At 41.3% G+C, this 25,029-nt stretch overlaps 1 protein-coding gene across 1 annotated transcript in view; it reads right to left on the reverse strand.

Moving 5' to 3' along the window:
* LOC148532359 (calpain-2 catalytic subunit-like) overlaps positions 1-25,029 on the reverse strand; it is an 85,180-nt gene that overhangs the window by 15,860 nt on the left and 44,291 nt on the right. The window contains exons 12-16 of the mRNA XM_088467958.1: positions 11,435-11,462; positions 9,653-9,703; positions 6,323-6,380; positions 4,930-4,997; positions 3,068-3,136 (exon numbers count right to left, since the gene is read on the reverse strand). Of these exons, the coding sequence (XP_088324084.1) occupies positions 3,068-3,136; positions 4,930-4,997; positions 6,323-6,380; positions 9,653-9,703; positions 11,435-11,462 (274 nt within the window). The remainder of the gene's footprint in view (positions 1-3,067; positions 3,137-4,929; positions 4,998-6,322; positions 6,381-9,652; positions 9,704-11,434; positions 11,463-25,029) is intronic.

Genomic DNA, 25,029 nt, shown 5'->3' on the forward strand with positions numbered 1-25,029 from the left:
ATATGCAACTCACTCCTGGCTCCTCAGTAACATTATATTGTACACCCCACATACATATCCCTCCTGGCTCCTGAGGCACATTATACTGTACACTACACATGTACAACTCTCCTGGCTGATCAGTCACATTATACTGTACACCAAACATGAACCACTCTCCTGGCTCCTCAGCCACATTATACTCTACACTCCACATTCACCACTCTCCTGGCTCCTGAGTCACATTATACTGTACACCACACATGCACCTCTCCTGGCTCCTCAGTCACATTATACTGTACACACCACATGCACCTCTCTTCTGGCTCCTGAGTCACATTATACTGTACACCCCACTACTGGCTCATGCATCACATTATACTGTACACCCTATATGCAACTCACTCCTGGCTCCTCAGTAACATTATATTGTACACCCCACATACATATCTCTCCTAGCTCCTGAGGCACAATATACTGTACACTACACATGTACAACTCTCCTGGCTCATCAGTCACATTATACTGAACACCACACATGCACATATCTCCTGGCTCCTCAGTCACATTATACTGTACACCTCACACTCACATCCCCCCTGGCTCCTGAGTCACATTATACTGTACACTACACATGTACAACTCTCTTGGCTCTTCAGTTACATTATACTGTACACCACACATGCACCTGGCTGCTGAGTCACATAGTACTGTACACTCCACATGCACCTCTCTCTTGGCTCATCAGTCACATTATACTGAACACCACACGTGCACCTGTTTCCTGGCTCCTCAGTCACATTATACTGTACACCTCACATTCACATCCCTCCGTCTCCTGAGTCACATTATACTGTACACTACAAATGTACAACTCTCTTGGCTCTTCAGTTACATTATACTGTACACTACACATGCACCTGGCTCCTGAGTCACATTATACTGTACACACCACATGCACCTCTCTTCTGGCTCCTGAGTTACATTATACTGTACACCCCACATGCACCTCTATTGGCTCATGCATCACATTATACTGTACACCCTATATGCAACTCACTCCTGGCTCCTCAGTAACATTATATTGTACACCCCACATACATATCCCTCCTGGCTCCTGAGGCACATTATACTGTACACTACACATGTACAACTCTCCTGGCTCATCAGTCACATTATACTGAACACCACACATGCACATATCTCCTGGCTCCTCAACCACATTATACTGTACACCACACATGCACCTGGCTACTGAGTCACATAATACTGTACACTCCACATGCACCTCTCTCCTGGCTCATCAGTCACATTTTACTGTATACCTCACATTCACATCCCTCCTGGCTCCTCAGCCACATTATACTGTACACTCCACATGCACCTCTCTCTTGGCTCATCAGTCACATTATACTGAACACCTCACATTCACATCCCTCCTGACTCCTGAGTCACATTATACTGTACACTACACATGTACCGCTCTCTTGGCTCTTCAGTTACATTATACTGTACACTACACATGCACCTGGCTCCTGAGTCACATAGTACTGTACACTCCACATGCACCTCTCTCTTGGCTCATCAGTCACATTATACTGTACACCTCACATTCACATCCCTCCTGGCTCCTGAGTCACATTATACTGTACACCATACACGCACCTCCAATCCAGACCCTGTGCAATCCCCACAATCTGATCATGCTCCTTCTTCCCACCCCACACTATCCACTAATCTTGTACATCAAATATCCACAGCGTTATCTGTATCTCACCGCTACCCTCCCATTTCCTTGGGCAATCTGCAAATGTGTATTTGCAATAAATTCACGTCCTTTAATTTCATAATACCTCAAACTCCTTTTCATTACAGAAACCTTCACAATGACACTATGGGCCCTGATTCTGAATTGGGAGTAAAGCAAAAATAAAACCAGTAACTTTGCACCTGGACAAACCATGCTGCAATACAAAGGGTGCAAATACATTTATTATGTTTGCATGAAGAGTAAATACTGTCTGCTTTTGCATATAGCCACAAATTCTGGACAGCTTTATTTTTACTCTGCTATTTAGATTTAAGCTCGAACATGCCCCTTTTAAATCTAAATCTCTGCACATTTTACATCTGCCCATCCTGCCGTAAAACATTCCAACCAGCCAACCAACCAACCAGCCACCCCCAAATGGACATTGCCTTGGCCTCGACCTCTCCATATTTTGCTCTAGATCTAACTTTTCCAACCCAACCGTCACACCCTTCAAACTCAACCTGATATACTTCAGTCTTATCTCATGCTTTCCTTTACTGGCACCCACATCCACTAGCACAAGCGACAGCTACATGCTCATCACTTAATCCACATCTCATCGTCACTAAAATGACTCCTCTTTCCTGTACCTGCATTTCCATGCCCCTATCTGACTGCCACTTCTAGAACAGCCCATGGACTCACCTCTGGCAACTCAAACCTCAACCGTAGCACAACAAGCCCATTACCTGCGAGAAGGTTTACTACTGAGTACCACGTGAGAAGCTCTCTGTCCAATGCTCGCTTCCCCGTAAATCTATCATTTTATCTTACAACAGTTGAGAGTTGTGAAGTAAACCTATTTCAGTTTTCTAATATCCATTCATCTTTCTATCTCCCTATGCCTCCTTGTCCCTTTCCATTCATTGTCATTAGTTGCCCCCACCTACAGATTTCAACAACACTAGAAACAGTTATCTCCCTCTGTAAATACTCTCCCTCACACCTGCTTAGATCTAAATCTGATCCCCCTCCCCCCACTCAGCTTAGATATCCACATTTCAAGTCAGATTACAAGACTTATCCCAAATTACCGACCTTTTATGGAACTTCCTACCATGCTTGATCAGACATTCCCCCATCCCTTAAATATCAATCACGAGGCACTATGGTGTCTTGCCAATCAACTACAATAATAAAAGTAATGGCCAGCGCCATATAAAGCTGCAATTTTAAGCTGCGTCTTCTTTTTCCAATGTAATATTGTATCCCGTCTGCATATTGTCTTGTCTCCATCCCTTGTCCAGCCCTCGTTACACCTGTGCTCACACTTACCTTAAACTTGGTAAGATAGCTCCACAAGATACCAAAGTTTTGAATGTCCAATATTCCTCTGCCAGCATACTGAGTTTATAGTAAAGTGTTAAACAAGGTACGTGTATTGCTCTGCCCCCTCTCATGCCAAGCAAAACTACTTGAAGTCTTTAAATTCACGCAGTCAACCAAACCCCACTGCCCCTCTGCCAGCTTTAACTCATTTCACAACATGGCACCACACCCATCTTCTCCTCTACTCCCATACCAGTCTTCATTTCATTCCTTTTATCGAGGGCGATCTCAAGATGTCCCCTTTACCACACTACACTCCAACTCCTTTCACTCCCTAACCGCAAAACTTGCCTGCACCTAACTCACTTCATCAATATGCCCCTCTCCACTGGCACTTTCTATTGTCAAAGATGAGCCCATCTCTCCTAACCCTCAACATATTCTCTCATGAATCCACCTCTGTCTTCTATTACCACCCGATTTCTCTCCGCTCTCCGATCTACAGTCTAGTGTCAACATTGTGTTGTCAACATTATGAATGATATGGTGATGTCGACCATGTGGCTGGATTCCAGCTGGGATACAACCAACTTTCTTTATTCTCACTCTCTTCTCAACCCTCTACATCCTTTTCACCAAGACTGTACTCACTAAAGAGTTTAACAATCAACTTACAGTTAAGGTTAAGTATCACTTCTCCCTATTCATTCTGATTGGCTTCTTTGCCCACTTTCTCCCCTGGTTCACCCCCCACCTTTCTGAATGCTGCTTCTGTATTTCTTCTTTTGGCACATTCCCCCCTCCACTCACTCTATTTTTTGGTTCCATTCAAAGCTCTGTTATTTTTTCTCTCTTTATAACTCTTCTCCTTGTATACTAATAGTCTTCTTCAGCCACCACAACCAGCTCTATACAGACTATCTATCCCCACCTGACATATCTCCTTCTCTATTATCCTGAGCATTCAACTGCCTTCTCTTTTATTTCTTTACCCCTTTTGTTCAACTGTTGCCATCATTTTCACTTGAATATCCAAACACAACCTAAATTGCAACATATTCAAATTTGACCTTATCATATTCCCTCCTCCTGCTGTTGCTATCCCCTCTCTAGTCTCCATCATTGCCAGCAGCTTCACACTCTCCCTGGAATGACCAAGTTTCATCCTTGACTTTGCCCACAGCTTTGCTACGCACATCTAGTTCTCGTGCTGACATGTTACCTCCTACTTCAAAACACCAACAAAATATGCGACTTTCTCACTCACCCAATACCCTTATCCATTCTATCATTGTCTACCACCTTGACTATTGTTACACATTTATCTGGATTTCCCCTTATCCATCTATTCCTGCTAAAAGTACAAGCTTGTACTTCCTCTCTTCTAACTCCGTATATGCTGCACAACTCTGCAAATCCCTACAGTGACACCCTATAACCTTGGAATACAATACAAGCCACTCACCCTCACTTTCAAAGCCTTCACCAACACCTCCCCCTCATACATCTCTGACCACATGTCCTTGGATCTGCCTGTGATCAGTACTTCATCTTCCCTCTCATTAATACCCTTCGCTCCTGCCTCCAAGACTTCTCCCGACTGTACTCTGGAATGAACTATTACACTGGAGCAGATGCTCTCGTAACCTTCAATTTTTTGAGCTCTTTCTCAAAACCTATGTCTACTTTTAGTTCTTCTAGTTTGTTGATTGGTCTCCTGAAAGCAGAGAGTGGATGTGCACCTTAAAATGCAGTGGAGACATCATCTAGAGGAACCAGTGAAAAGCTAAGACATTTTGCTGTACATTTCATAACTTTCATATTAGGTCACTTAGTAGTAGTAGTAATAACAATAATATAAAGGATACATCAATTGATGCCAATAATGTCCGACTGCCATCTATGTTGAATTTTACTCCATTTGGAAACGGGGATTCTAGAAGAAGAGAGTATATAATTTATTAAGAAACAAAAAAGACATGGGAATGGAATGTGGTGATCAGTGGGGTGTTGAGGTCCATGACTTGAGTGGGTGAGATGGAGTGTGTGAGAGGAGGTTGGAGAAGTAAGGTGGAGAAGTGGCTGAAGGTCTGTAACTGAGGGCTAGGAGTGTGAACTGTAGAGGATGGCTGAGCAGGAGACAAGCTGTGTACATGAGGACCAGGTGACAGTTTAGTGCTGATGGCTGTGAAAGATAAATGGGTAGGTTTGGAGACTCTACAGGGAGAAGAAATGATGAGCTCAGTCATAAAAATGTTGAACTTTTGGCAATGCTGGGATATCCGAGAGGAGACAGACGGATACACAAGAAACCAGAGAAAAGGAGAGGTATGGGCATGATGGGTAGATTTGGGTGTCATCAGCAAAGTGATTTTGCTGAAGACAGAAAGGGGTTTGGTACTCCACCAAGGTAGGAGGCATACAGAGAGAAGAGCAGATGGCCACCCATGGAGACAAGTGGTGATTGAGAGGAGAGAAATTGTTCAGTAGCCAAAGAGAGAGGCAGGATCAATCAAAGGTTCTGTTGGGTAAAGATAAGACAAAAGCGGGTTTAAAGGATGGAGGGGGAATTGCAAGTGAACAGAGAAGGAGAACAGGAGGGCTATTTACATTTAATAATCTTGCCCCTTAAAATAACGTAAAAACTGTATTGCCTCTCCACCTTGCCTGCCACTTGGCTACAATTCAGTCCCCAGTGCGACTACACAGTGGAAAGAGGACCCTAGGGCTGCCCCTCTACTCTACTCTGGCAACATGCAGACACACAGCCTCCCGATCCCCTCAGCAACATCACATGTCGGGGGGAGGGTGGAGGGGGAAGGGGTTGTGCTAATGCCTACTACCAGTAATGTGATCGGTCCACCCAAGAACTAGATAAGGATATTCGCTTGTATGTGAAGTTGCACGTGTCTGTACGTTTGCACTGCTCCAAACCATACCCTTCTTCAAATAGCCATCATGATTATCGGTGCGCAAAATCACCAGCCCTATACCTGGAGCAAGTGATCCGATGAATCGCTGCGTACGCAATTCCGATTACACGCCCTCACTAACTTAACCAACGTTGCTGCCCAGTTATGCCCAAATAGCCGCAAGTGGTGGTGCAACACAGTTGCAAACGACTCAGACTCGCCTGTAGACGCGTGCGCTTTTCCTATGGTGCCTTGTGCAGTGTGGTGCCTAGAATGACAAGATCCGTCCGCAAAACAGACTTGCGTGCAGGACTGCATCATCCCCCATGTGTTGTTACTGGGCTTTTACCTTTTATAAACACATTGTTCAGATATCTGCATAAATCCCAGGCATTCATTTTGGATCCCTATTTGAAAAAAATAAATAAAGCAAAAACAAAATAAAAAGAAACAACATTGTACAATATACTTGAGTTTTGGATACAGTATGTTTTTAAATATTGACATTTCAGGAGGTGCCTTGTGTGTGATTGGCCAATATGAAATGATATAATTTATGTTCTCTCCTCTTCCTAAAAACATTGTTACCCAATGACCAATGTTATCAACTTATCATTAAAAGGGACTTCTATCCTAAATGTGTATTTTGTGTGTAATTAGTGGAGATCGCTTACAGTATCCCGTGCTCCCTCCATCCTCTAATCCAGCCTGTAACGATCCAAACTCCTGCTCTGGTTGGGCTATTTTGTACCCGATACTGTAACAACATTGGTACCGCTCCTAAATGGGCAATGTTAAGTCCAGTCCCTTGTGAGCTTCCCATCGTAGAGATTGGTGTATGTTGATGTACTAAGCCTTGGAGAGAGATAAAGTAGAGAGTGCTAAAGTACCAACCAATCAGCTCCTGTCCTTTTTCAAATAGCCTGTAAAGTGACAGTTAGGAGCTGATTGGTTGGTACTATATCACTCTCCACTTTATCACTCTCCAAGGCTAAGTTCATCTCCCCCAAGGTCATGTTTGAACGATAGAGGAATCGCGGCACTTTCTGGATGTGGCGACTGCCACTTTCTTATTAAACGTCAACACAAACCACGGTTTGACATTATCAGTGGAATTATTTTTTGCACTGATAAAAATGTTCCCAGGTAATAATTTTTCGGGGCAGTTTTTATTTTTTTTTGCTTTTTTAAACAAAGCCTCTCTCTCTCTTATAGGGGAATACCCTAATTCTATTGTTCTTATTATAAGGCGTAATTCTTTATAAGTTACTTGTGGTTGTTTTTATTTTGCCCCCACAAATCTGTTATTTATATTAGTATAGGTCGACTCGTACACCTGTCCTGTTTATGATTACTTTCAGACACAAATCCCGGAGGGGCTATTTAGAGTTTGACGTACGTAATTTTTCTTTGGCGTAAGGTGCGCAATTGTGTACTGAGCTTATGCACCAAATACTGACTTTTAGATGCAACTCTTGTGGCTGCTGGTAGACAGGTGCAATAAAATGCTACCATGGAAATGGTGACCAGCAGGACTATCTCTTCCGATGGGCTAATCGTATATTGGGCCTGATTCAGAGCCGGACGCTATTAGCGCTCGCTCGTTCAGAAAATAGGGGTGGCTATTCAAATCAACCGTTCGCTCTTTGCGGTCTGTTCACGCCTCTAGGTCTGAACAAGCGAACAAAACTTGCGGTCGTTTTTTGAAAAAATACGCCCCCTGGCCGCTCGCATCCTACGTCATGTCCGCTATTTATTATATTAATCGAGTACATCGACCAGGGTATGAACTGCTCGCTATTCTTGTGGTTGGTTTTTGCTACCACAATTTTGCGAGCAGTTCTGACTATACAATAACCCAGTGACTTGGTCGATGACGCTGCTGTATTAATTATGCACACCCTTAAAACGCCCGTTTTGACCTTTAAGCACACCTGCGTTCGGATCTCCACTCCCCGTTTTCAAGCACCTTCCCCTGTTACCACCCACATACGCCTCCTCCTGTCACTCAAAATAGCAGGCATTCGCTATTTAGCGAACAAACGATTTTCGGCCGCACTGACTGGTTCGCGCATGCGTATTAAAATCCGTACGCATGCGCAGTTGGGCAAACATCGCTCGGAGCGAACGAACGGCCGCTTACGAGCGGCTCTGAATCAGGCCCATTGACCATTCCAGCTAATAGTATCTAATTAGTGTGGCAGCTACTATATATTATTCAAACCGTCAGTCATCTATTTGCATTACTTAATTGAGGTTTCCATCTGGACTGCTGCAGGATAGAATATTCCCATTTGATTTCAAAAGGGATAAACAATAGAAGTGAGTTTGTTTAACTCCTTTGAGGGTTTCTCAGCGCTTTATTCAGAGGTCAACGCAGTACCGATATCTGCTCAGGTGTCCGATGTATTTTGTACTGTGCACGTGTCCGAGTTGTCGCAAAGAGAGACAACTTCGGTGGGCGTTCCTTTGCCGTTACGGGGGTGGCAAGCCAGAGGTGGACGTGTCGTGGCCAACGGATGCTTTTGCACTGGAAACAGCGGCCAAGTTCTGACAGATATTATGAGCACCTATAGGGCTGCTGTAATGTCCGATGGTGTGAACAACGCGTGTCTGATGGCACCGATGGTGCAACATTTTAGGAAAAGAGGCGGATTAGAGCCGCAGCCAGTGAACGTCTCTGTACGAATTCCATCAGCTGCGGCTGTAGCATAAAAACTACAGCTACATTAGTGTTCACCTCTGAACCAGGGGCCTGATTCAGAGCCGCTCGTAAGCGGCCGCTCGTTCGCTCTGAGCGATGTTTGCCCAACTGCGCATGCGTACGGATCGTTATACGCATGCGCGAACCAGTCAGTGCGGTCGAAATTCATGTGCTCGCAAAATAGCGATAGCCTGAAAATTTGAGTGACAGGAGGAGGCGTATGTGGGTGGTAACGGGGGAAGGTGCTTGAAAATGGGGAGTGGAGATCACAACGCAGGCGTGCTTAAAGGTCAAAACGGGCGTTTTATGGGTGTGCATAATTAATACAGCAGCGTCATTGACCACGTCACCTGGTTATTTTATAGCCAGAACTGCTCGCAAGATTGTGGTAGCAAAAACCAACCCCAAGAATAGCGAGCAGTTCATACCCTGGTCGATGTACTCGATTAATCTAATAAATAGCGGACATGACGTAGGATGCGAGCGGCCAGGGGGTGTATTTTTTCAAAAAACGGCCGCAAGTTTTGTTCGCTCGTTCAGACATAGAGGCGGGAACAGACCGCAAAGAGCGAACGGTTGATTTGAATAGCCACCCCTATTTTCTGGACGAGCGAGCGCTAATTGCGTCCGGCTCTGAATCAGGCCCCAAGTGCTCAGTCCTGCCCTGAGCCCGTTTTCCAACGTTTGTCATCAATATCACCACTATATTTATGCAGCGTTGCACTTAAATATTATACTGCATATTTTTTTCTCTCGTTGTCTCGAAATAAACGCTGGCATGTGTTAGAATAATATGGCAGCCATCTTTAGCTATACACACCTGTAATCCTGATATAAATACTTCTCTTTTTATCTCCACATAACCATTTTTTTTTTGCCTGTGTCTTTCCTATATATATTTGGCAAGCAAACGTACCCCTGTCTTACCGAGCCCCCCAGAGTGAATGCTCTAACGTAATCGAGCGTGAATATTACCTTTGTGGCGTACTGCCCGAAGATATTCTCATACGCTTGCCCGGCATATGTCTAGAAAATAAGAACAAACAAACTCATAAAACAGAAAACTTATAAAAAAAAAAAATAGATAAAATGTGAATGAAAAAACAAACAAACAAATAAAAATCAATCAGCTATTATCAATTGCGCACAGCTGGAGAACAATGTACAAACATTTCACCGGAAAGCGTCTACTCCCTACCAGGTACAGACATTTATCTCATATATCTTCCCATCAACTTCCAAGTGAAATGGACGGGACGGCGGGGCACGATGACATCATTCTCAGTGATTTGCGACATTGCGCTGCAGTGGTCGAGGCCATAATAAAGCAATGGGAGGTGGCTATTCATACGCAGGTGGCTGCGACGTTTGCAAACGCAGCATCGGGTGCAAATCAGTCGATAATCGGACTTCTGAGTAACCCTACTTTCATACAGAATGGTCGCCGTATCTGAGATGCCGGAGCCATTTTCTCTGCGTACGGGATCACAGTCTGAGACACGCTGCAAAAATGGTCGCGACACATCTGCCAGCCCCCCAGTTGCCTCTCACAAATGGTCCCTCTCTGACAATCACTTTGCAAATAAATGTTCACTGTGAGCGACAGCAGTAATGGAACTCGACGCATGCGCAAATCACCAGTGATTGCCCAACTGCGTAAACATTAACATTGCACCCATCTCTGAATCAGCCACACAGATGTTTCACCGTCCGTATTGGAGGCCATGCTCGGACAGTAAATCTGCACCTGTCATAGGGCCGTTGCTAGTTTTGATGGTGTCATGATGGTGGCGTCTGTAGATACACAAGGTCGTATTACAGGGTGTAAGAAAATGTATATGACTGCGCTTGTAACCAGTGCCGGCTCCAGAGGTGGGGCTGCAGCAGGGTCCAAAATTCAAATAGGGGAGTCACACCAACTGCCGCCCCAAACGCTGACAAATATCGCCGACCGGAACTGACTGGCAGTTGGTGTGGCTCCCCTATTTGAATTTTGGACTCTGCTACAGCCCCCACCTCTGGTGCCGCCACTGCTTGTAACCACTGAAAAATATACATACAATCCAGAGCTGTCAATTATAGTTTACTCCAGAGCTGTCAATTATAGTTTACTCTAGAGCTGTCAATTACAGTTTACTCCAGAGCTGTCAATTATAGCTTACTCCAGAGCTGTCAATTATAGTTTATTTATTTATTACAGGGTGTACAGATGCTCGAAGTGGGTATCTCAGGCCTTGCACATTCACATGCACAGATGTACACCAGGGAAGGACTATGTAGCGCAATTTGCATAAACTTACAGGGCGTACGACACCAATAGACGCTGCTGCATTCGCTTTTCCATAAGACTCACAATCAGGCCTGAAGTGTGAATTTTACTGCCTTCAGGAAGGATGCACGTAATGAGATACTGTATTTACTATCCAGCATCTTATAAGTGTTTGGAGATTTAAAAGCTCAGACACCTCTTGAATTCAGAGCGCTAATTGGACGGCTGCTAAGCCCCGCCGGCAACTGAAGACTTGACAATCTGCCAGTATAGCGGCATGGTAAGTATCTCACAAATGGTTGTGGTACGGGCGCTTTAGTCTGGAGCATATTAGAGTGATTCTACGCTGCAGTTAAACTCCTTGGAAGTCAGAGACAGGACAGTCCTATAGGGAAAAACCTATGGAGTTTTTAAAACAATCTTTTGCTTACAGATGTAAACGCCAGCGGCACGTTGCAATCACACGTAATTAGCACAGTTATACGCACCTTTGGGGGTTGAGGATAACCAAGTTCCCTAGAATAAGTATAAAAACACAACAAAGTGAAAAAAAAAAAAAAATATGAAAAATAACACAAAGCAAATTGTAGGAAAAAGTGAAGTTATAATTATCAGGCAGCGCAATGATACATCACAGGGCCTCAAATATGAGCAGGCTTGGGGCCTAATTCATGGATGGACGCTAATGTAATTGAATCTGTGATTTTGCAAGGAATTCAGCTGCGAAAATATGCTAATGGCGTTTAAGCTTAGCCGAGCACAGCGACGCCCTCTGCTGCCTTCTCATGTCTGTCTGACAACGTACAACAGTGTGAACATCGGTAACATCGACGCGGATGGAGCAGCCATGCAGCATATGCCGCAAGTCTGGCCAGCCGCAAGCACAGTGGCTTTCATGACACGCAGAAAGCTCTCATGCTGCAAAGTAGATCGCAATGGCTAATTTATGCACGCCCGTGAAACGTCGTTTTAGGGGTCAGACACGCCTGGGTTTGTCTAATCATCCCCGTTGCCTCCCCCAACCACTGACTACCTGTCTCTCACTTTGTAAATGGATCCGCTGTGCGGACGTAATCGCACAACAATCACTGCGGGTGCGCAGTGCGGCTGACACGCCTGCGCAATGGCAAACAATCGCTCAATCTGCATAAAAATCGGCATTGCGTCGATCTCTGAATCAGGCCCTTGATGTGCAGCACAAAACGCTTTGGTCTTGCACCAGACAGTCCGACCAGCACACATTATGGTGGTTTGAAATCAGATTTAAAAATAATTTTAAATCACAGTATCACCAGTTAAACTTTGCCTGAGGAAGTGGCCAGGTGCTGTGAAACGCGTTGTCATTTTAAGTGAAAATTTCATTTTTGTTTTATGCTGATTTTTACACTTGTGATACTGTGTTTATACATTTTTTTTTATTATTTGTACTTTTAACTGTTCCTCTAACCATTGTTGTGTACAATAGTGAAAACGATTTTGTTATTTTTAAATTTTGCTTCTCGAAGACAATCCTCCGCACCAGAGATACTCTCCTGTTTTCAATTCTATTCCCTTTGGGTTATTGGTCATGCTGGGAAACCCACTAGTCCTCCTTAGGTCACAAAATTTGGGCACCTGTTGGCACCACCCCTACATTCATTTTTTTATTATGGTGCTTAACTACAGACTGCTCTCAGGTTGGTGCTACTTTGCGCAGATGTAAAAATCAAAATAGTTCCACTTTGCAAAAATAAACATCGAAGGTCAACCTGCTGCCACTTTATACCCACCCCTTTCAGTAAACTAAATCTTTGTTCTTGCGACCGATTCAGGGTTGCCTGAGTCTGCCGCAATTCCGCTGATCTAAAGGCAGATATATTCGCCATATGCAGCTGCATCACATGTTTGCGGAAATAGTCTTTATCATTTAAACTGTGCCTGGAGCAAAAGACCCATCTGAAAATAGACAGATTCCTGCACAACTCAGAATAACCCACAATCCCACCTACACACCCCCACATTCCCTGACTAATCTTAGCCTACATGCCGCTCTGCAAAAGATTAGTCTAGCACATATTACGCAATAAATGCCTGCACCCATCTCCGTCCCTTCAGCGTTCTCAAGCTTAGATTCCTCCGATTAAAATCAAGGCACATGTCCCGTAAACCCATGCGCCCTAGTGGAAATCTGGGCACATTCGTGCAAATTGAGGTGCGCTGCAGAACCGTAGCTGATATTGTCCTGGAGATGATTTGTAAATTCACAGGGGAGCATTCAATTACGGTAGAGCTTATTTCCCCTTCATGCTAGGGACCTGGAAGTGACGTGAGTGAGGGCGGAAGGGCAGTTCCATTCCCATTAAGGCCACCTAAAGAAGAAAGTTGTCCCCTCGCGGGCTAGCTGCGCTCACCACACTTCGGGCTCATTGGCTCGCTACGCTCGTCACAAGGTTGTATTCCCTCTCTATGCCCACTTGGATGGTAGGGAATGAAGTTGGACAGTAACGGATGACGTCAGGGTCCTCTCCGTGAAGGGGATTTAGACATTACCATTCAATTACTTGTTATTTACCGCTGGATATCACAGACAAGTGTCTACAGCCGGCTGCCATAGCGCAAACAAGTGCGGCCGCATTTTTCCTGCGTGTACTCGGACTCTTACATTGGACCCCTTGCCGCATTGAGACTGACTGGACTTATTAAGAGTCTCCACAGGTACGGTACACAGCAGGTGTATCTATTATCGACTGATTTTATTCGGAATACCAGGATATCTATACAGCAGTGACATTTAAACATGGAGACATTGGTCATTTTACTCTATGGGTCCGATTCCATTCAACGCAAATTGAATAGCGCCGTGAGCTATTCAATTCAGTGCGCTGTGAGGTCGGAGAATGCAGGTTATCGCGCCTTAACAAGGGTGTTAAGGTGCACTAACCGGGCGTGCGGCTGTTAGCGCCGCGCTAAGCAGAAAATCTGCTGCGCGCCCGGCACTTTGGTCAGATTTCTCCTCACATCCCCAGGGGGGTGCCAGAAGAAATCCTTAGCGCGCCCAAACAGCGCTGTGTATTGAATAGCTTCGGGAGCTCCCTCCCACGGCTATTCAACATCGCGTTGAATTGAATTTCCCCCCTATGTATTTTAAATTATCTAAATGCATGTCTTTTATTTTTTTATAATTCTGCTCACGGATTATGAATTGAATATGTTTGTAAGTAAGCTTATTCATTTCATTCCATTTTTAATAATATTATCCCCGTGTGTACAAGCGCCACCTACAGTACAGTAGTTTTTCTCAAAGGTTGTTGTAATGTTCATAATGATGTAAATGAGAATGTCGACATGACCTTAGTGTCAATATTGTCCATTTTGACATTCATCATATAGACACTGATGAAATGTTGACACCATAGAATGTTGACATACCATCCCTGTGGTGACTTTCCTCAGTGGCAAACGCAGGATTTCTAGAGGGGGGGTTTCCAAATGGTTGATTTTAGAGCGGGTGTGGCCAGTCCATGAAGAGGATATAATTAGCACGTAACCAGCTTTAATATACGTCATGCAATATGCAGACAAAAGTAACTGGACACCCCCCACGCAAGTGAAATGGTGTGCTCCTGCAGCAGACACAATGCATGGTCACAGGACCAGCGATCATAGTAATCCATTATATGTGTCATACATAGTGTATTGTGTGTCATAATTCCAGCATATACAAGACCAGCGATCACAGTAATCCATTATATGTGTCATACATAGTGTATTGTGTGTCATAATTCCAGCATATACAGGACCAGCGATCATAGTAATCCATTATATGTGTCATACATAGTGTATTGTGTGTCATAATTCCAGCATATACAAGACCAGCGATCACAGTAATCCATTATATGTGTCATACATAGTGTATTGTGTGTCATAATTCCAGCATATACAAGACCAGCGATCACAGTAATCCATTATATGTGTCATACATAGTGTATTGTGTGTCATAATTCCAGTATATACAGGACCAGTGATCACAGTAACCCATTATATGTGTCATACATAGTGTATTGTGTGTCATAATTCCAGCATATACAGGACCAGCGATCACAGTAACCCATTATATGTGTCATACATAGTGTATTGTGTGTCATAATCCAGCATATACAGGACCAGCGATCACAGTAACCCATTATATGTGTCATACATAGTGTATTGTGTGTCATAATTCCAGCATATACAGGACGAGCGATCACAGTAACCCATTATATGTGTCATACATAGTGTATTGTGTGTCATAATCCAGCATATACAGGACCAGCGATCACAGAAACCCATTATATGTGTCATACATAGTGTATTGTGTGTCATAATTCCAGCATATACAGGACCAGCGATCACAGTAACCCATTATATGTGTCATACATAGTGTATTGTGTGTCATAATTCCAGCATAAACAAGACCAGTGATCATAGTAATCCATTATATGTGTCATACATAGTGTATTGTGTGTCATAATTCCAGCATTTACAGGACCAGTGATCACAGTAACCCATTATATGTGTCATATATAGTGTATTGTGTGTCATAATTCCAGCATATACAGGACTAGCGATCACAGTAACACATTATATGTGTCATACATAGTGTATTGTGTGTCATAATTCCAGCATAAACAAGACCAGTGATCATAGTAATCCATTATATGTGTCATACATAGTGTATTGTGTGTCATAATTCCAGCATATACAGGACCAGTGATCACAGTAACCCATTATGTGTGTCATACATAGTGTATTGTGTGTCATAATCCAGCATATACAGGACCAGTGATCATAGTAACCCATTATATCTGTCATACATAGTGTATTGTGTGTCATAATCCAGCATATATAGGATCAGTGATCATAGTAACCCATTATATGTGTCATACATAGTGTATTGTGTGTCATAATTCCAGCATATACAGGACCAGCGATCACAGTAACCCATTATATGTGTCATACATAGTGTATTGTGTGTCATAATCCAGCATATACAGGACCAGCGATCACAGTAACCCATTATATGTGTCATACATAGTGTATTGTGTGTCATAATTCCAGCATATACAGGACTAGCGATCACAGTAACCCATTATATGTGTCATACATAGTGTATTGTGTGTTATAATTCCAGCATAAACAAGACCAGTGATCATAGTAATCCATTATAGGTGTCATACATAGTGTATTGTGTGTCATAATTCCAGTATATACAGGACCAGTGATCACAGTAACCCATTATATGTGTAATACATAGTGTATTGTGTGTCATAATTACAGTATATACAGGACCAGTGATCACAGTAACCAATTATATGTGTAATACATAGTGTATTGTGTGTCATAATTCCAGCATATACGGGACCAGTGATCACAGTAACCCATTATATGTGTCATACATAGTGTATTGTGTCATAATTCCAGCATATACAGGACCAGCACTCACAGTAACCCATTATATGTGTCATACATAGTGTATTGTGTGTCATAATTCCAGCATATACAGGACCAGTGATCACAGTAACCCATTATATGTGTCATACATAGTGTATTGTGCATCATAATTCCAGCATATACAGGACCAGTGATCATAGTAACCCATTATATCTGTCATACATAGTGTATTGTGTGTCGTAATCCAGCATATATAGGATCAGTGATCATAGTAACCCATTATATGTGTCATACATAGTGTATTGTGTGTCATAATTCCAGCATATACAGGACCAGCGATCACAGTAACCCATTATATGTGTCATAAATAGTGTATTGTGTGTCATAATCCAGCATATACAGGACCAGCGATCACAGTAACCCATTATATGTGTCATACATAGTGTATTGTGTGTCATAATTCCAGCATATACAGGACTAGCGATCACAGTAACCCATTATATGTGTCATACATAGTGTATTGTGTGTCATAATTCCAGCATAAACAAGACCAGTGATCATAGTAATCCATTATATATGTCATACATAGTGTATTGTGTGTCATAATTCCAGTATATACAGGACCAGTGATCACAGTAACCCATTATATGTGTAATACATAGTGTATTGTGCGTCATAATTCCAGCATATACTGGACCAGCGATCACAGTAACCCATTATATGTGTCATACATAGTGTATTGTGTGTCATAATCCAGCATATACAGGACCAGCGATCACAGTAACCCATTATATGTGTCATACATAGTGTATTGTGTGTCATAATTCCAGCATAAACAAGACCAGTAATCATAGTAATCCATTATATGTGTCATACATAGTGTATTGTGTGTCATAATTCCGGCATAAACAAGACCAGTAATCATAGTAATCCATTATATGTGTCATACATAGTGTATTGTGTGTCATAATTACAGTATATACAGGACCAGTGATCACAGTAACCAATTATATGTGTAATACATAGTGTATTGTGTGTCATAATTCCAGCATATACGGGACCAGTGATCACAGTAACCCATTATATGTGTCATACATAGTGTATTGTGTCATAATTCCAGCATATACAGGACCAGCACTCACAGTAACCCATTATATGTGTCATACATAGTGTATTGTGTGTCATAATTCCAGCATATACAAGACCAGTGATCACAGTAACCCATTATATGTGTCATACAAAGTGTATTGTGCATCATAATTCCAGCATATACAGGACCAGCGATCACAGTAACCCATTATATGTGTCACACATAGTGTATTGTGTGTCATAATCCAGCATATACAGGACCAGCGATCACAGTAACCCATTATATGTGTCATACATAGTGTATTGTGTGTCATAATTCCAGCATAAATAAGACCAGTGATCATAGTAATCCATTATATGTGTCATACATAGTGTATTGTGTGTCATAATTCCAGCATATACAGGACCAGCGATCACAGTAACCCATTATATGTGTCATACATAGTGTATTGTGTATCATAATTCCATCATAAACAAGACCAGTGATCATAGTAATCCATTATATGTGTCATACATAGTGTATTGTGTGTCATAATCCAGCATATACAGGACCAGTGATAACAGTAACCCATTATATGTGTCATACATAGTGTATTGTGTGTCATAATTCCAGCATATACAGGACCAGCGATCACAGTAACCCATTATATGTGTCATACATAGTGTATTGTGTGTCATAATTCCAGCATATACAGGACCAGCGATCACAGTAACCCATTATATGTGTCATACATAGTGTATTGTGTGCCATAATTCCAGCATATACAGGACCAGTGATCACAGTAACCCATTATATGTGTCATACATAGTGTATTGTGTGTCATAATTCCAGCATATACCGGACCAGTGATCACAGTAACCCATTATATGTGTCATACATAGTGTATTGTGTGTCATAATTCCAGCATATACAGGACCAGCGATCACAGTAACCCATTAATGTATTGTGTGTCATAATTCCAGCATATACAGGACCTGCGACCACAGTAACCCATTAAATGTGTCATACATAATGTATTGTGTGTCATAATTCCAGCATATATAGGACAAGTGATCACAGTAACCCATTATATGTGTCATACATAGTGTATTGTGTGTCATAATTCCAGCATATACAGGACCAGTGATCACAGTAACCCATTATATGTGTCATACATAGTGTATTGTGTGTCATAATCCAGCATATACAGGACCAGTGATCACAGTAACCCATTATATGTGTCATACATAGTGTATTGTGTGTCATAATTCAAGCATATACAGGACCAGCAATCACAGTAACCCATTATATGTGTCAAACATAGAGTATTGTGTGTCATAATTCCAGCATATACAGGACCAGTGATCACAGTAACCCATTATATGTGTCATACATAGTGTATTGTGTGTCATAATCCAGCATATACAGGACCAGTGATCACAGTAACCCATTATATGTGTCATACATAGTGTATTGTTTGTCATAATTCCAGCATATACAGGACCAGCGATCACAGTAACCCATTAGTGTATTGTGTGTCATAATTCCAGCATATACAGGACCAGCGATCACAGTAACCCATTATATGTGTCATACATAGTGTATTGTGTGTCATAATTCCAGCATATATAGGACAAGTGATCACAGTAACCCACTATATGTGTCATACATAGTGTATTGTGTGTCATAATTCCAGCATATACAGGACCAGTGATCACAGTAACCCATTATATGTGTCATACATAGTGTATTGTGTCATAATCCAGCATATACAGGACCAGTGATCACAGTAACCCATTATATGTGTCATACATAGTGTATTGTGTGTCATAATTCCAGCATATACAGGACCAGCAATCACAGTAACCCATTATATGTGTCAAACATAGTGTATTGTGTGTCATAATTCCAGCATATACAGGACCAGTGATCACAGTAACCCATTATATGTGTCATACATAGTGTATTGTGTGTCATAATCCAGCATATACAGGACCAGTGATCACAGTAACCCATTATATGTGTCATACATAGTGTATTGTGTGTCACAATTCCAGCATATACCGGACCAGTGAAGGCATTAGATGTGTCATACATAGTGTATTGTGTGTCATAATTCCAGAATATACAGGACCAGCGATCACAGTAACCCATTATATGTGTCATACATAGTGTATTGTGTGTCATAATCCAGCATATACAAGACCAGCGATCACAGTAATCCATTATATGTGTCATAGATAGTGTATTGTGTGTCATAATCCAGCATATACAGGACCAGCGATCACAGTAACCCATTATATGTGTCATACATAGTGTATTGTGTGTCATAATTCCAGCATATACAGGACCAGTGATCATAGTAACCCATTATATGTGTCATACATAGTGTATTGTGTGTCATAATTCCAGCATATACAGGACCAGCGATCACAGTAACCCATTATATGTGTCATACATAGTGTATTTTGTGTCATAATTCCAGCATAAACAGGACCAGCGATCACAGTAACCCATTATATGTGTCATACATAGTGTATTGTGTGTCATAATTCCAGCATAAACAGGATCAGTGATCATAGTAACCCATTATATGTGTCATACATAGTGTATTGTGTGTCATAATTCCAGCATGTACAGGACCAGCGATCACAGTAACCCATTATATGTGTCATACATAGTGTATTGTGTGTCATAATCCAGCATATACAGGACCAGCGATCACAGTAACCCATTATATGTGTCATACATAGTGTATTGTGTGCCATAATCCCAACATATACAGGACCAGTGATCACAGTAACCCATTATATGTGTCATACATAGTGTATTGTGTGTCATAATTCCAGCATATACAGGACCAGCGATCACAGTAACCCATTATATGTGTCATACATAGTGTATTGTGTGTCATAATTCCAGCATATACAGGACTAGCGATCACAGTAACCCATTATATGTGTCATACATAGTGTATTGTGTGTCATAATTCCAGCATATACAGGACCAGCGATCACAGTAACCCATTATATGTGTCATACATAGTGTATTGTGTGTCATAATTCCAGCATATACAGGACCAGTGATCACAGTAACCCATTATATGTGTCATACATAGTGTATTGTGTGTCATAATTCCAGCATATACAGGACTAGCGATCACAGTAACCCATTATATGTGTCATATATAGTGTATTGTGTGTCATAATTCCAGCATAAACAAGACCAGTGATCACAGTAACCCATTATATGTGTCACACATAGTGTATTGTGTGTCATAATCCAGCATATACAGGACCAGTGATCACAGTAACCCATTATATGTGTCATACATAGTGTATTGTGTGTCATAATTCCAGCATATACAGGACCAGCGATCACAGTAACCCATTATATGTGTCATACATAGTGTATTGTGTGTCATAATTCCAGCATAAACAAGACCAGTGATCATAGTAATCCATTATATGTGTCATACATAGTGTATTGTGTGTCATAATCCAGCATATACAGGACCAGTGATCACAGTAACCTATTATATGTGTCATACATAGTGTATTGTGGGTCATAATTCCAGCATATAAAGGACCAGCGATCACAGTAACCCATTATATGTGTCATACATAGTGTATTGTCTGTCATAATTCCAGCATATACAGGACCAGCGATCACAGTAACCCATTATATGTGTCATACATAGTGTATTGTGCATCATAATTCCAGCATATACAGGACCAGCGATCACAGTAACCCATTATATGTGTCACACATAGTGTATTGTGTGTCATAATCCAGCATATACAGGACCAGCGATCACAGTAACCCATTATATGTGTCATACATAGTGTATTGTGTGTCATAATTCCAGCATATACAGGACCAGCGATCACAGTAACCCATTAGTGTATTGTGTGTCATAATTCCAGCATATACAGGACCAGCGATCACAGTAACCAATTATATGTGTCATACATAGTGTATTGTGTGTCATAATTCCAGCATATATAGGACAAGTGATCACAGTAACCCATTATATGTGTCATACATAGTGTATTGTGTGTCATAATTCCAGCATATACAGGACCAGTGATCACAGTAACCCATTATATGTGTCATACATAGTGTATTGTGTGTCATAATCCAGCATATACAGGACCAGTGATCACAGTAACCCATTATATGTGTCATACATAGTGTATTGTGTGTCATAATTCCAGCATATACAGGACCAGCAATCACAGTAACCCATTATATGTGTCAAACATAGTGTATTGTGTGTCATAATTCCAGCATATACAGGACCAGTGATCACAGTAACCCATTATATGTGTCATACATAGTGTATTGTGTGTCATAATCCAGCATATACAGGACCAGTGATCACAGTAACCCATTATATGTGTCATACATAGTGTATTGTGTGTCACAATTCCATCTTATACAGGACCAGTGATGGCATTAGATGTGTCATACATAGTGCATTGTGTGTCATAATTCCAGAATATACAGGACCAGAGATCACAGTAACCCATTATATGTGTCATACATAGTGTATTGTGTGTCATAATCCAGCATATACAAGACCAGCGATCACAGTAATCCATTATATGTGTCATAGATAGTGTATTGTGTGTCATAATTCCAGCATATACAGGACCAGCAATCACAGTAACCCATTATATGTGTCATACATAGTGTATTGTATGTCATAATTCCAGCATATACAGGACCAGTGATCATAGTAACCCATTATATGTGTCATACATAGTGTATTGTGTGTCATAATTCCAGCATATACAGGACCAGTGACCACAGTAACCCATTATGTGTGTCATACATAGTGTATTGTGTGTCATAATCCAGCATATACAGGACCACTGATAATAGTAACCCATTATATGTGTCATACATAGTGTATTGTGTGTCATAATTCCAGCATATACAGGACCAGCGATCACAGTAACCCATTATATGTGTCATACATAGTGTATTGTGTGTCATAATTCCAGCATATACAGGACCAGCGATCACAGTAAGTAACCCATTATATGTGTCATACATAGTGTATTGTGTGTCATAATTCCAGCATAAACAGGACCAGCGATCACAGTAACCCATTATATGTGTCATACATAGTGTATTGTGTCATAATTCCAGCATAAACAGGACCAGTGATCATAGTAACCCATTATATGTGTCATACATAGTGTATTGTGTGTCATAATCCAGCATATACAGGATCAGTGATCATAGTAACCCATTATATGTGTCATACATAGTGTATTGTGTGTCATAATTCCAGCATGTACAGGACCAGCGATCACAGTAACCCATTATATGTGTCATACATAGTGTATTGTGTGTCATAATCCAGCATATACAGGACCAGCGATCACAGTAACCCATTATATGTGTCATACATAGTGTATTGTGTGCCATAATCCCAGCATATACAGGACCAGTGATCACAGTAACCCATTATATGTGTCATACATAGTGTATTGTGTGTCATAATTCCAGCATATACAGGACCAGCGATCACAGTAACCCATTATATGTGTCATACATAGTGTATTGTGTGTCATAATTCCAGCATATACAGGACTAGCGATCACAGTAACCCATTATATGTGTCATACATAGTGTATTGTGTGTCATAATTTCAGCATATACAGGACCAGCGATCACAGTAACCCATTATATGTGTCATACATAGTGTATTGTGTGTCATAATTCCAGCATATACAGGACTAGCGATCACAGTAACCCATTATATGTGTCATATATAGTGTATTGTTTGTCATAATTCCAGCATAAACAAGACCAGTGATCATAGTAACCCATTATATGTGTCATACATAGTGTATTGTGTGTCATAATTCTAGTATATACAGGACCAGTGATCACAGTAACCCATTATATGTGTCATACATAGTGTATTGTGTGTCATAATTCCAGCATATACAGGACTAGCGATCACAGTAACCCATTATATGTGTCACACATAGTGTATTGTGTGTCATAATCCAGCATATACAGGACCAGTGATCACAGTAACCCATTATATGTGTCATACATAGTGTATTGTGTGTCATAATTCCAGCATATACAGGACCAGCGATCACAGTAACCCATTATATGTGTCATACATAGTGTATTGTGTGCCATAATTCCAGCATATACAGGACCAGTGATCACAGTAACCCATTATATGTGTCATACATAGTGTATTGTGTGTCATAATTCCAGCATATACAGGACCAGCGATCACAGTAACCCATTAGTGTATTGTGTGTCATAATTCCAGCATATACAGGACCAGCGATCACAGTAACCCATTATATGTGTCATACATAGTGTATTGTGTGTCATAATTCCAGCATATACAGGACCAGTGATCACAGTAACCCATTATATGTGTCATACATAGTGTATTGTGTGTCATAATCCAGCATATACAGGACCAGTGATCACAGTAACCCATTATATGTGTCATACATAGTGTATTGTGTGTCATAATTCCAGCATATACAGGACCAGCGATCACAGTAACCCATTATATGTGTCATACATAGTGTATTGTGTGTCATAATTCCAGCATATACAGGACCAGTGATCACAGTAACCCATTATATGTGTCATACATAGTGTATTGTGTGTCATAATCCAGCATATACAGGACCAGTGATCACAGTAACCCATTATATGTGTCATACATAGTGTATTGTGTGTCATAATTCCAGCATATACAGGACCAGTGATGGTATTAGATGTGTCATACATAGTGTATTGTGTGTCATAATTCCAGCATATACAGGACCAGTGATCACAGTAACCCATTATGTGTGTCATACATAGTGTATTGTGTGTCATAATCCAGCATATACAGGACCACTGATAATAGTAACCCATTATATGTGTCATACATAGTGTATTGTGTGTCATAATTCCAGCATATACAGGACCAGCGATCACAGTAACCCATTATATGTGTCATACATAGTGTATTGTGTGTCATAATTCCAGCATATACAGGACCAGCGATCACAGTAAGTAACCCATTATATGTGTCATACATAGTGTATTGTGTGTCATAATTCCAGCATAAACAGGACCAGCGATCACAGTAACCCATTATATGTGTCATACATAGTGTATTGTGTCATAATTCCAGCATAAACAGGACCAGTGATCATAGTAACCCATTATATGTGTCATACATAGTGTATTGTGTGTCATAATCCAGCATATACAGGATCAGTGATCATAGTAACCCATTATATGTGTCATACATAGTGTATTGTGTGTCATAATTCCAGCATGTACAGGACCAGCGATCACAGTAACCCATTATATGTGTCATACATAGTGTATTGTGTGTCATAATCCAGCATATACAGGACCAGCGATCACAGTAACCCATTATATGTGTCATACATAGTGTATTGTGTGCCATAATCCCAGCATATACAGGACCAGTGATCACAGTAACCCATTATATGTGTCATACATAGTGTATTGTGTGTCATAATTCCAGCATATACAGGACCAGCGATCACAGTAACCCATTATATGTGTCATACATAGTGTATTGTGTGTCATAAT

The sequence above is a fragment of the Taudactylus pleione genome, unplaced genomic scaffold, assembly GCF_031769625.1.
Source record: "Taudactylus pleione unplaced genomic scaffold, aTauple2 ptg000079l, whole genome shotgun sequence".
NCBI lineage: Eukaryota > Metazoa > Chordata > Amphibia > Anura > Myobatrachidae > Taudactylus > Taudactylus pleione.